Below are 14683 nucleotides of genomic sequence, written 5' to 3'. Positions count from 1 at the left end.
TTGTTTGCCAGGAGGCTTAAGGCCTGTGCCTGTTACTAGATTGACTGAAAGTTACTATGATATTAAACATGGCGACCGCCATCATTGGGTTCAAAACATCCTTGAATAACCAGTGGGTGATGTCACTAAGACTGCATAATATTTTATATCTCGATATTATTGATGATGATAATGGTAATGACGATGGTTTTTGTTTGATAACGACGACTTATAAGATGGTTTCTATACTGATTAGAGCTCTCAAGAACTGCCCTCAATGTTGTGCTTTGCCTCTGGTCACTTCCTGTCAGCACCTGTGTGTCCAATCAGACTCAAAGCTGATCGTTTGCTCTTACTGACATTGTTCCTTTTTTTCTAGATCCTTGCTTGTGTTGTACTTACTCTCTGATGTACGTCGCTTTGGATAAAAGCGTCTGCTAAGTGAATTGTAGAATTATTCAGTCGATGGACTTTAATAATATAATTTTTAAAGCTCCTGCAAAAAAATCTTTTTGAGTTGCGTCAGTTTGATTACTCCAACAAGACAAAGCAGCACATCTATTATTTGCTGACTGTGTCCTGTACACGCGTTGGTAGAAATCGCCTCCTTAATAGGACAAGAAAGAAAGCGAGGAGCATCCTAGCATATAATTCCCATCATCTCTTCTGCCAGTTTGGGTGTCTGAGCACTAGGAGGAGCTATAGAGTTCCTCTGGCAACAATATATTTAAGAAGTCATTTATCCCACGTGCAGTAAACATCTTTAATCTTACAACATGACTGATGAGATCTGAACCATGAAATAAACTGTTTTTAATGTGTAAATGTAGCTGCTATGTTGTCTGTGTTATTCACTGCCTGAATGTCTTTCTACTGTTTTATGTATCTGGAGAGCCTAAGGCAAATTTCCACCTCTGGTGGACTATTAAGATGTATTCTACTCTATGCTATTCTATTCTATTCTTTTCTACTTTATATAAAGACAGACAACCATTCACACTCACTATAACACCTACAGGCAACTTAGAGTCACCAATTAACCTAACAAGCATGTCTTTTGTACTGTGGGTGGAAACAATCAAGTTGTGTGGTTTATGCGTTGGAGGACCACAGAAATCGAAATAATGTTCTGTAAAAGTTCATTTTTTCTACTTTATATAAAGACAGACAAACATTCACACTCACTATAACACCTACAGGCAACTTAGAGACACCAATTAACCTAACAAGCATGTCTTTTGTACTGTGGGTGGAAACAATCAAGTTGTGTGGTTTATGCGTTGGAGGACCACAGAAATCGAAATAATGTTCTGTAAAAGTTCATTTTGAAAATGACTCTTTGGATTCTTTATTTCATTATAATTCCAATTACAGCTAAAAACTATTTGCTTAATCACAAAAGAAAAGAAAATCCTTAATTTTTCAACTTACTTGGACAGCAAATGTCTGAATGACTCCTTCAACTGTCAATGCAGTGAATGCAGTGAAACTGAGTGAGAGGGGGCGGGAGAGAGCAGCAACCAGGAATATCAGGACTTAAGACTGCATGAGTTACAGCTCAGCACAGCTCAGCGAATGAGTTACTGTTATGCAAGAGCTCAGTCAGCCCAGCTGGAGATCAGTGCGAGAGAGAGAGAGAGAGAGAGAGAGAGAGAGAGAGAGCAGCGGACCGAGCAGTGAGCGCACGGGAGAACGGGCTGAGGGACAGAGAGGAGGGGAGAGGGCTGGAGAGCGCAGGCAGATTACAGCTGGATCTACAAACACACACACACTCCCTCACTTCTTGTTTTTCTGTCATACCTTCTTTCAGCATCATGAGAGGAAATACAGAGGGGGGTTTCCTTTCTCCACCAAGGGAATGAGGAGAGAATAGGAAGAAGAAGAAGAGGATAAATAAGAAGAAAGAGGATCTCGAACAAAGACACAAGAGGAAGGAAAGGAAGCACCAAACTTTCCTCTATGGATCTTCCCACCTGGCCAAGTCTGACTGAGTCAAAACACCTGACCATGAAGCTGTGAATCTGCTCCTCTTCGCCTTTCTTTACTGCAGAACTCTTCTTTTTCACTACCTGGCCCCATGTCTCCAACAGCGGGACCCACCAATCAATGGATGCTGCTGTGCCCCCTGCTCTGTGTGGTGGTCCTGGTTAAAGGATCCACTCTGAGCCTTCAGGACTTGCAGAGCATCGCTGCCACGTCGCTGCTGGAGGACTCATCAACTGGCACGACCATGCAGCTGCAGCCAGACCTGCAGACTGAAGCTCAGGTGCCAACAGAAGCACCTACAGAAGCATCTACAGAAGTACCTACAGAAGTACTGACAGACGCACAAACAGAAGCAAGGACAGGCAAACCAATTCAGAGAACCACCACTAACTACACAGGTTGGTCAACCATTGATTTCTTCACTTTCCAATTTAAGGTTTCATGATAATTTTTTCAAAAAGTTTGCAGACGCATGCAGGAAGGGTTTAACTTGAATTCTTGCAGAAGAAATCTATCTGTTTAGTAAATGTTCATTATTCTGGATGCAAAATAAACCTCTTAGTGCCCTTTAAAAAGATGCTAAGACAATAAGCTGAGCCGTCAATGGACAGATAACAATCAACATCTAGATATGCATTTAATAAATTGTTGTAAATTCATTGGTTTTGGCCTCTAAAAGTTTTCTTGATAGAGATCGAATATTCTTAGATGTTGGTGTGTCGCTTGGACAAGAAAGTTGTACAAAAAAAACTGAACTTTGGAAAAATGAATTTGCAATTGTAATGTAATACTCAGAGACCAAGCCATTAATTCAATAATAAAAAAAAACCCTTAGCAAAGATATCCTATACCCCAAAATGTCTACTCCTTAGCAAATTCATCTAAGTATCAGATCATTGTGGAATAACAGCAGTTGCTTAATGATCATTAGTGCTGCTATCAGGCGTCTCATTGGGCTTAAATCTCCCAACAAATAAGGAGATTACTGGGCATTTTTCAGTGATAATAGAAGTTTTTTTAAAAGTTTGTGTAAGGGTTCAAGTCGTTTTCCTCATCGATACATTTGTCTTAACAATACTGTCTTTACATTACCATGACCTGTACCATCGCAGGGGTAAAAACCTGTGCCTAAATTCATCATTAGTTGTCACAACAGAAGGCAGCATTACAGGGAAACACTAAAAAAAAACAGGCTATAAGATATCTTTGGAAATAACAGAAGTGCTTTGAATTTCAGTGTTTGCAGAGACCTATACAAAGTGTGTTAGCACTTTTCATCAAAGAGACTTACTTGCTCTAAAACCCTCTAGCAAATTTTTTGATAGTATTCAAAAACCTGGAAAAGACTTGTCAATCTCCTCTATGAAACTCATTGCAGCCTGCAAGCAGCCTTGTGCATGTGCTGCTCGTAAGCAACGTGTTTGTGCATTCAGTTGCACATGACCTCCATCTAGTTTGCGTTAAATAAACAGCAAATCTGTTTGCATGTTCTTGCAAGTGAGCCTGTAGTTTGCTGCACGTTTGTCACTGTGAGTGCATGCGTGCATAAATGTGTGTTTTCTACAGGGCTTACGTCTAAAAGAGGACAGTTTGAATCATCAGTCAAGAAGACTCCAAATCAACTTAGATTTTGTCAGCCGGATCTCTGCAATGTTTTATTTTTTTTACGAGGAACAGCATAGCAGAATTTGCTATTTGAGCTGATTGTGTTTTTGTTGTTGATCACAGGGTGGCGCTGTGTACAGTCAAAGAGATGTATTTAAGTGTGGTGCTGATTAGCAGCATGTGTTGGGCAAAGAGAAGGATGTCAATGGTTTTTTAACATTTTTCAGTGATGACTGTGTAAAGGTGTGTGATGTAATGGGATATATTAATGTTCTTCATTTAATAGATTGGCACATCCAATATCAAGGTTTTGTTTAAAAGACTGAAGAGTGTTTTGGACTCACATCATCTACAACAAAGCCACCACAAATCTGACCACACAAACAAAAGTTGCATCAACATTGGTGTCAAAATAACCCTTCAGTGTTAAAGGCTGGGTTGGCAATTTTCAAAAACTAGCATGATTTTGAAAGTAGCATTCCCTCAGTGCTCCGTCTGCACCCACGCCCTCCCCTCTGTGCTCCCTCAAAAGCCACGCCCCTCACTTACATGCACAAGCGCCATTGGTCCAGAAGCGGACCTCAGCTCATGCTTTGAATGTGGGCTTGTACATGCATGGGGTAGAGAACGAGCAGGGAGACGTGATTGGTTCATCAGATTGGTACCTCTTGGCAGACATTGGTCAAAGCTTTTACAGGCTTACAACTGCTATACATGACAGATTTTTTTTCGTTCCTTTTTCAGAGAACATGAGTTATTAATTTCTGTCAGGACCTAAAGACAATTTCAATCGACGCCTTAAAAAGTGTATTTTGAGAAAATGACCAACCCTGCATTTCAGTGTTTCAAGGCTTTTACTTGGAGTTGAATTACCACCTGAGGTCTTTTCTTCTCTTTCTGTATGTTTGTAGCAGTTACACGATAATGTGTCCATGTTCCCTCTTAGTTTTTTCAGCCGACACAAGATGTACAAACGGGTCTGCCAGCTGAGCTGCACTTAGCTTGTTTCTAGGTTTGGATGCCTTCATGGTTTTTCATTCACAAAAAAATGAGACCCCCAGGTGACCCTCGCCCCTCCCCGCCAAAAAAACAGCACTCAGTGATTCAAAGATAGAAAAACAACAGTTTCTCTATTATTTCTTTCACAATTGAACAAAACTCCTGAAAGTTTGAGAGCTTCATGTGTGAAAGCAAACAGTTTGTACAGACTCCGACTTTACCCAGACTTTCTCCTGCCAGCCCCTAAATGTCTTGCTTGAAGTTGGGATTGGGAACTGATGTGAGAGTGCAGCAGTATTCATGAAAAGTCACCACTAGCGAGCAGAAGGGTGTGATGATGTTTATATCCTGAAACTGGCGCATGACTGTAGACTGTATGCCCAGAGCGATACGATCTCTATGCATGTAATGAAACTGTGTCAATATGTTTTCTACTCGCGAGTGCGTTCTTCTACGCTCTTCTGTTGATATTGTGAACATGTCGAACTAGAGAAAGCATACATAGAAAGGCAAAAGCTGCTTCTAACAGAAGCTCAACAGCTGATCTGACTGCATCATCCGGTGTGTTCGTTAAAAGTGACAGTAAGAGAAGTTAAAGATTGTAGTCAGGTATTGAAACTGATAAATGTCTTTGGAGTTAAGTGTGGACTAATCAAAGCTGCATAATGGACAAATAAATCTGGTTTGTATGACATCTGCTTTCACAAACTTGAGTGTGTATTTAGGCGTGATGGTTTTTTGTGAGTACTTTTTGGAGAGAACAGAAGGTTGAGTGCATAGAAGACAATGTGCACCTGGGCAGAGTGTGTGTGTTTGTGTGAGATGGCAGGTGATGCAGTTAAAGACGGTTCGTTATATGCAGGCGTGAGCTGCTCAGCCTGAAGAGAAAGCTGCAGCGCCGCTCGCATGACTTCACCTCCAGTGGAGCATGAGCTGCTTTTCTCTTCTCTCTCTCGCTCTCTCTCTCTTCTCTCTCTCTCTCTCTGTTCTTCTCTGCCCATATGTCTCTATTTCTCCTGCCTTTTTATTTTCTTTAACATCTGTCTCTCTTTTTCCACTAATTGCTTTCCCTCCCACTCTTTGTTTTTCAGTTTTTTTTCTTCGTCGTGTCTATCACTTCTTTCTTATTTTATTTCCTTCCCCTGAATCTCCCTCTCCTTTTCAACCACTTACTATGCTTATGTCTCTCGCCCGCCCCTTTTCACTCACAGAGCCCATACCCTCACGTGCATGCAAGAATAGCCTACAGCAGATGACAAAATGCAAACCGCACGTGTCTAATACACTCATAACACACACACACACACAAACACAAACACACAGGAAATGGACGCACTCTGCCCAAACGTCACCAATCTTCTTAAAGGTTTAGAGAATAAACACAGTTACTCGATTCATAACGGCAGCTCTGTGTCTGACAGAGTAGGAATAAGCACTTTATACTTTAATAGCACACACACACACACTCAGACACATACACATAAACACAAAGCTTGCAGGAAGGTGATCAGCTGGCTTGCCACATTGCACCACATGCATGAATTACGCCACATCAGAGCTTTTAAGTGAGAGCTTCCAAATATTCTAAATCCTGTAGCAGTGATTAACATCAACGTCCCAAAACCAAACTGTGTGTGTGTGTGTGTGTGTGTGTGTGTGTGTGTGTGTGCGTGTGTGTGTGTTTGTGTGTGGATGCTACTAATGTGTGTGTGACAGTATAAAGTACTTATTCCAGTCCCATCACCAGATAAAAGCTCCTCATTTTGCTGACTTTTTCCAACACATTTTAAGCCTATTTGATTATTTCCTTCAGGTCCAGATTACAGCTGTAATGTTGTGTTGCAAGTGTCAGTTTTTACAAGTAAAATCACTGAGTTTTTTATTTATGGGACAAAAAAAATCCAGTTAAATATAGAAGGATTTTGTTAAATCACAGTTTTTATTGTCCAATTATCTACAAAGTGTTCAAAAAAGAAACACTGAATGAAAAGAGTGGAGACTGTCAAGAATATATGGTGGATATTGAAACAATATTCCATACAATTCAGCTGTTAATGTTTTGGTTTAAGTTTGCATGCATATTTCTAGTGCAGAGCTTCAAACATGTATCCATTTCTACGACCACAGAGGAGACCCTGAGGAGGGCTGCGTCGCCGTGTCCTAAACCCAACATGACATGAGCTGCTTTCAGGGGACTGAGCACCATTTACTCCAACAATTCTGTAAAAGTATGAGTTGGGGTAAAAGGACACGGTTTACCTTTCTGTACAGCCTCTATGACGGTAAATAACAAAAAAGAACATCTAAAACAAAGCTGCTTTACTTCTGCTTCTGCTCCCTTTTTTTGTTTTCTTCTCAAAAATTGCCACCAGGTGTCAGGGGGCGGATCCAAGAGGTGACCATGGCCGACCTTGAAATCAGATTGGCACACTTAAAGTCCTTAACAGTGATTAGCTTTTTTGCCTTGTCAGAGGCCAGTCTAATGTTAACATCATCTGTTTGGACTATGTTGTGAGGCAAGTTTCTTTTGAAGGTGCTTTGAAGAGTGACTTTGGGCAGTCATCTTTTTGAAGCCTTCAAAAATTGATCTGGGTCTGCTTTAGCGTAGTGGCTAAAGTCCTCCAAGTGGGCGGCCCAGGTTCAAAACTGCCTGTGGCTACTTTCCTGCATGTCATTCCTTACTCATTGTCTCCCTGATTTCCAACTCTATCCACTGTCCTATCTCTACAATTAAAGCCCAAAAGCCGGAAAAAAATAAGGTGATTTATATGTTGGAGTTGGACCGTCTGAGAGCGGTCGTCGCATTAGTTTTTGCGGTGTGTCTGGCTCCGTCACTACCCGTTGGCCCCCAAAGGCCTTTTTTTGGCCGACGGCTGTTGGTGAGAGGAATCTCTCTAATTGGCTGTTGCGAGGTTTCATTTATCTCCAGGTGTTACAGCACACTCTGTGTATGGATCTATTCTTGTATTAATCAAACTGTAAATTAGTTGACTTTTTCTAACAATCTGTGCTTGTAATGGAAGACGTTGCCTTGAGGCTGGAGATCATTGTAACAGTAGATCATGGGGGTGTTCATGAAGGGTGCAAATGCTGCACCAATATTTGAAACCATAAAGAACCACATCTAAGTCTTCATGACCATTGATTAATAATGGTTTACAAAGCTTGCTCGGTGTCATATCACAGAAAGATCAGAGGTCAACAGGAGCTGTTGGAGGCTCAGTGTCTGGAGGGCTGACACGTCCTGAAACACTCCTGCATCTCTATTCTTGCTTCCTGACTACACCGTTTTATAATCGATAACTGCAGTGAAGCAGACTTGTGAAGGTTTAGCAGAAATAAAGAAGCCCAGAGCCTGAATCAAACCAGAGCTTTCAGACTCCATCAATACAGGCTGTGACTCATTATGCTGCTTGTCCAAGTATCCTCACTGCCTGCCTGTTCCTGGAAGTGAATTGATCAGAGTTCCTCTATTGATTCAGTCGTCCTGAGGTTCTCCTCCAACAGACTTTTAACTCTGCAGTTTGTCCTTCTTTTTTCCGATCGGTTCTGTAAAAGGTCAGCTGTTTGAATGATTTCTGAATCGCCAGATAAATTTTATCTCATTTGAAATTCGATTGAATTAGTTTCTTCCTAAATGTGCTTCTTTTCTTAGATGCAGCAGAGTATGATGACTATTTTTCGTCTCTGAGTGATAGAGTTCATCCTGCTCTGTCATGATTTACAGCATGAATATCAATAAACTTCTTCTGTACTACGTTAACTATTCCTCAGTGCTGATTGCAGAAAAAGCAAGATCTAGAACAGGTCAAAATGCTCCAGCAACACTTGTAGTAAGAAGATCAACTTTATTAACAATTTAGACCGACGCGTTTCAGTTCGTGGCCTTCATCAGGGTCAAAAAGCAAAATCAACAGCACATTGCTCATGCAATCAATGCAAATGGTAATCGTTTTTAAAAATCATGAAACATTTAAAATTAAAGCTCACAGCCCTACACTGATTTATGACATATTCTCTTCTCTTACTGCACAGTACAGTATGTGTTCAGAGTTTCATGCAACTTGCAAAGGCCCGACACACCACCAACATCCGTTATACAAACTCACAAGGAAAGTCAGAGACCTTTTTTGGTACAATACGATACATTTTAAAGGTATAGTATGCTACTTTTAGAGTAAATGTCCACTGAAGCACCATGTCTCTCAAACCAAAAGAAAGCTGTGCACGCCTCCCCTCCTACCCCACCCCTCCCTCAGAGATCATACCCAGTAGCCTACGTTGTTTCTATGACTGATCTCTGTTGTATTCTGGTGTGTAACCAAAAGTTGGGTTACATGAATGCTGTTAAATATCTGCTGTTTCCCCTTGAATTGTACTCTTTTGACAAAACTCTGCCATCACACCTCTACTAAGAGCGTCCCTGAGTGGTCAGAGCCGTCTCTCTTCCCCCACATGAATGCAGGGCTAGCAGCTGGACAGCTAGGGATACACATGAATGAAACATGTTTGAGCCTCTGAGCTGAAGGAAGCACCGTCCCGTCCCGTTGGAACACAGAATAGAAAACAAACGAGCACAGAGGGAGTTTGGATTCAGCCTTTTTTTAATAAAGGAAAACTCATCGATCAACTGAAACTGAAACTCATCGATACATTTAGTTAGGATGCATTTGATATCTGCAATATTAATGTTTCAAATGTTGCATTCCAAATTATACTCTAAAAATGTGTTCAAATCCACACCTGCTCTACTTGGATACGTCACTTCAGCTGTGATCGCATTGTTTACTCTTTGAAATGTGTCAACAAAATATAAAGCGAGAATAAAAAGTTGAACTTTGAGAGAAAATCTGGCTGGTAAATTCATGCAGTGTGCCATTCCAGTGGTAGCAGTGCCACATATTTGTTCGACACTGATCTCTTGAAAACAATGGTACGGCCAGCACAAAGCTGTTTACCTGCTGATCTTGTATTAGTAGCTTTGGAGTTTACCTCCAAGCCTTCAGCCCAGCTTGGCTGGACTTACAGGGAGCAGATGCTTTGAGCTGAAATGCAAAAACTCAAATCTTAACAAGTTCTTAAAATGAGGCCCTATTTTTTAGCTTGTAATATCTTGAAATAAGATGTGTATATTTTGTTAAATTCAGTGTCTAGAATTTATTTCCGATGTAGCCACGAACATCCGATTCGAGCACAAGACCCTTAAAATCCCCTTCATCCATATCAGTTTCAAGTTGAAATACACTTTCCGCCATTGACGGTTCTTCTCAGCTTTCTCCACAGAGCCTGTTAGCATAGCTTCCAAGCAAGATGGTGGACGTTGCTTTTAGATTCAGGGAGTGAGGTCCCACCCACAAATCTGTAATAGGTCTCTAGCTTCATCTCTCAGGCTACATGGTCAAAGACTTAAAAAGGCAAAAGACAGAAGCTGTAGCTGTTGCAGTTTGTGACCTCATGCTGAGGATCTGGCAGGCTGCAGATGAGCAGCGGTTATTTCCGCATGAGGAAAGCCGTAAGCCTTACCTTTAACACGGTAACACAATCTATTAACCTCTCCAGAGTGTGTAAGGGCTGCTGTTAGTATTAATCCCTAAAGAGGCCTATATTAGTTACTTAGCGGGCAGTCTCCTTCTTAATCTGGCTCAGCAGGAGAGTGTACGGGGAATCCTTAAGGTCTTAATGGTTTTCTTTTTCTCTATCATAAGATGTGAACTGAACTTTCAGTCAAAAGCCATTATTTCATGGACTAAATGCATAGTTTTGTAAGTCATTTCCACAGAGTCTGAGGGAATAAACCCGTCTCCTGAGTATAAAGTGCAACGATGTGCAACAAAGTCCAACAAAGTGCTTACGGTTTCAATATAAAAAAAAGTTCAGTTTCAGAGACAGCATCTACCTCACGTTGAGAATAAGCGGATTATTCTAGACTCAGTCTCTTTAGACAAGATCTTCATGCCAAACGACTAAACCATAAATACAAAACGTTACAATGCCTTCAATCTGATTAACGGACAGGCAAAGCCAATTACGTCTGTCTATTCCGGGTTATTTCTGGTGCCAGGAATCCTGTTAATGACACGCTAACAAGGTATGCAGATACACACTGTCACTGCTAGTAGGTAGACTTCAGTGTATCCTGAAGCCAATTACTTCTGTCTATTTGAGTTTGTCTTTTTCGCATGCCATGCTAGAAATCTTCCTTTGGTTGGGCATCTCATAGCATTATGTTCTCATGTGTTTATTGTATCACAGAACTTGTTTAAAGACTTATTTTGTGATGGAATAAAAAGTTGTGTGAAGATCTCATCTTTACTGATGTGATATCTGAATTTCTGCAAACATCCACAAAGCAAAAAACTTTATGTTATGCAGACACACACTGTTCATGTAAGGACACACACACACACACATGTGCAAGCATGCAGTGCCAGGGGTATTTCTGTCATCGACACACACTATCGTCACTACAGGCTTGGCGAGCTTCGGACAAGGAGTTCCTTTTGTCTCCTGCCCGTCAATCCAATATGGCTGCTGGCAGTGACTCAACTTCATTATTACCTTCCCACGGCTTAAAACTACTGAACGCTTACTGAACAAAGTCACTGAAGGAGAGGCTTAAATGAGCCTTACTCTCTCTGACCCGATGGTTGAAGCTGGATGGGAACAACTGAAGACCAAGAAGAGGGGAAAACTAAAGTGTAAAGCTAGCAAAGACAAACACAAAGTCTACATTAAACCACAAGCCAATCCTCAACATTTACAGTTAAAGTCGTTTGATGGGGAAAAATGCTTGTTCTCCCTTTTTGCAGCATGGTACCACTACTGAGTATTTACTGTAAATATACTGCAGCCAGCATCAAGCTAGCTTAGCTTAGCTTAGATCAGCAAAATATTGAAAAAAGTGTAACCGAGTAGACTTGCATTTTTGCCTCCTACATTCTTGCAAGAACATGCAACAATTGCTTTACAGTAACCAGCTAGTTTAATTGGTTAAGTGCAAGATTACAAGTTAATGGTCAAAGCTAAAAAAGCTAAAAATAAATAAATACAGCAGAAAAGTGAAAGACTCCATGTAAATGTGCAAAAAACAAACAAACATTTCAAATGTGGAGTAATCAGACAGTGAGTTTATGAGGTAGTGGATAGATTGTATAACCTCTGAATCCAGCCGTTGGCCACTTTTCCAGTTGTAGCTTTGAAAAGCTAAGCTAACTGCTTCCAGCTACCACTTTATGGCACAACTTCCTTACAAAAAGCCCTGTAGGAAGCTACTGCAGAGAATCAAAACAACACTGATGTTGAGAGGAAGAGTTACACTTCTGAAGCTGTGAAGGCGTCAGGTTGCAAAAATAACGATTATATCCTTACTTCTTGGATGATGTTTTTTAAACTGAAAAACGAGGCTAGACAAAACAGCGCCAGGGCTGATCAAACTATTTTGTCTGAAATTAATTCCCTTTTTTTAAAATCCCAATTTCAAGCTCTTGCACATTTAATTTAAGAAAGAACAAGTAACCATCTGCTGTATGCATTTTTCATTTCATTTCCTACTTTGACTTGAATGCCACAAAGAGTTTCAAATGACTTCTTCCATCTGAAACAAAGTGACAGCCACTCACAATTTAAGATCTCTTGTCTAGTTGTCATGTAACCCATGCTTTTAGCTTAATTGTTCTGGTTTTTCTGTGCAGATGATCTCTTTTTTTGTTTCTATGTCCTGCATTGAACTCGAGGCTCAGCCAAGTCTGTTCAGCATGCTCGGTAAAAGTCTTGTGACCAGTGTTACTCCTTTTGGCTTGTCAGCGAGGATAACCAGCCAATAGGTGATAGGTAGCTCAAATTCAGCCCTACCTTCCCTGCTGTGTTTAACTGGATAGACTATCCTCAATTAGATCCAACCAAGGAGGGCTAAGGAGGACTTCATCACCTTCAGGCTTTATCCCTCTGTCATACAGTCAGCACAGTCTGAAGTAAATGTCACTTTTAGTCACTCTTCAAGCATTTGGGGCTCACTGTACAAAAGCACAGCTGAGACACAGGAACACACACTGAACATGCAGAGCTGGAGCCTTGGGGGGATTAGGTAATCAGTTGTGATACCGAGCATTGGTGAGGTGCCACAGAAATGGAAACACTGATGGAGAGGACAGAGAGTCTCAATGTTTGTTGGAGGGCATATCACAAAAAAACTGGAGCAGCTGGAGCGAAGGGACTGAAAAAACACTCAAGAAGCAGAAGAATCAGAGCGAGTCAGACAGAAACATGGGGGAGAACGGGATGAAAAGAGTCAGTCGTCAGCCAAGAATGCCATTCTTCATTTCCTTCAAAACAGACTTTTTGTGACTGGTAAAGTCTGACTCAGATGATTTTTATTTTTAACTGTTGTTTACTCAGGGAAAACTGACCAGACATGTAGCAGAGAGTTTGGCAAACGACAAGCTGCAGGGCTTGTTTCTTTATTCTAGTTTCGGTCCCTGTTTCAGTACTTCATCTCCTTCTTTGATAGCAGACGATCTAACTGGCAAACAAAGTGGATTTTTCTGTGGCAAATCTTAGACTATATAAAACATGGACATAGTTTCAGTGGAGTCACCCAGAGGTTTGGCGGTTACCATCGTAAATGCTTCTCAAACTTTCGATTGATCCGGACACAGGCAAGAGGCGGACCTGAGGCCGGCCTTCAACCCATAGCAAACAGATTCACTGTGCGCACCTGTCAGTCATCTCAGACACACCCCTTATTTATGCAAATGTGAACTTTTTGTGCAAGTTTGGTATGCACCAGGCACCGCGGAGCTTGTCACGCCCTCTCTCAATGCTCAAACCAACAATGCTCGTATTTCCACCTCAGTCTGCCTCTGGGATGTCCCAGAAGCACCACTTCATTCTGCTCAGCATGAGTCTATTACCTCTCTTGCATGTTGTTTTTTCTATTTCCGCATCATTTGTTCTCCTGTGATCTTGTGAACTCTCTAATACAGCTGATCTCTGAGCTGCCCTGCGCTTCACAAACAATTTCAGTACATATGGCATGTGCCGTTGGACTGATCAAAACCACGGAATATGGTGCAAAAAGATGCTGTGCTTAACTTTAGACGTTTTGCACTGAACTGTACTTAAATGGGCAGTCCACCGATTTTAGCAAGAATAGATGACTCGTCATGTGTATTACATTGGCCATTACCTCTTAAAGAAGCAGGTTTTTATCAGGCAGGGAGAGTTATACTATGGGATGTTAAGGACCAAATAAAGCTTTACTTATACTAGGATCAAAGACACACAGATTTGGATCATTCTTTGTCTAATCTGTCCTTCATTTCACAACAATACTTACTCAATGGAGCATTATAAGAAAGTCTTTTCTCTGCATCTCATTACTTCAAGTTACTTAATTAGTGTGACGGCTGAGTTGAGATGGAAAGGTCTTGTATTTAGGGTCCATGAAGCTGAAAGAAAGACAAGTCTTTGCCAGTACACTAATACAAAGATGCTGTGTGAGTGGATCGCACATGCCTAGCGTCACTGTACAGATGATACAGACAGTATGTTTCTTCCTATATGGCTGCATCCAGTGAGTGTGTGTGTTTGTTCTGTTTATTCATTCTGTGCATGTGAATATGTGCGTTTGAATCTTTAATGCAGAGGGCCTAATCTTTATTTAATCACAAACTGTGCTGAGTGCTTCCCTGACTGAGACAAGAGAGAGGGCTTCAGAGAAGAATACTGCAGGCTGGATGTTTGGTTGGTGCTGTTGGGTTGCCAGGTTTGGGGGTCCAGAAGTGTACAAGCAGCCTGTTGGTTTTGATTGGCAACCAACTGGTTCCACGATGACAGAGAAGCTTTCTGAATGGGGACAAAACAGCAGGAATGAGCAAATAAAGCTCAGAGTCAACAAGCACACATCCACACAAACTTGACTTGCAGCCGATGTAGAGTAAAGAAAAAGAACACAAAATCCTACACACTTTTCCAATCTTTTTTGGGGAATAAGTCAGGTTTGATGTTAAACTCCACTGGGGGCTGTTTGTTCACTCCACACTGGCAGCATTGTTCCTTCTTGTTCTGTGTCGACTAGCACGGAGGTGTGTGTTACTAAATTGTCTCTGGGATTTGC

At 41.2% G+C, this 14683-nt stretch overlaps 1 protein-coding gene across 2 annotated transcripts in view; it reads left to right on the top strand.

Moving 5' to 3' along the window:
- Positions 1-14683, top strand: part of zgc:162331 (uncharacterized protein LOC793007 homolog) — a 110632-nt gene that overhangs the window by 86674 nt on the left and 9275 nt on the right. For both annotated transcript variants that reach the window (XM_061029770.1, XM_061029769.1), the window contains one exon: positions 1790-2363. In XM_061029770.1, the coding sequence (XP_060885753.1) occupies positions 2057-2363 (307 nt within the window). In that variant the 5' untranslated portion in view covers positions 1790-2056. The remainder of the gene's footprint in view (positions 1-1789; positions 2364-14683) is intronic.

The sequence above is a fragment of the Labrus mixtus genome, chromosome 22, assembly GCF_963584025.1.
Source record: "Labrus mixtus chromosome 22, fLabMix1.1, whole genome shotgun sequence".
NCBI lineage: Eukaryota > Metazoa > Chordata > Actinopteri > Labriformes > Labridae > Labrus > Labrus mixtus.
The sequence above is the reverse complement of the archived record's forward strand: the minus strand, read 5'-3'. Positions and strand labels throughout refer to the sequence as shown.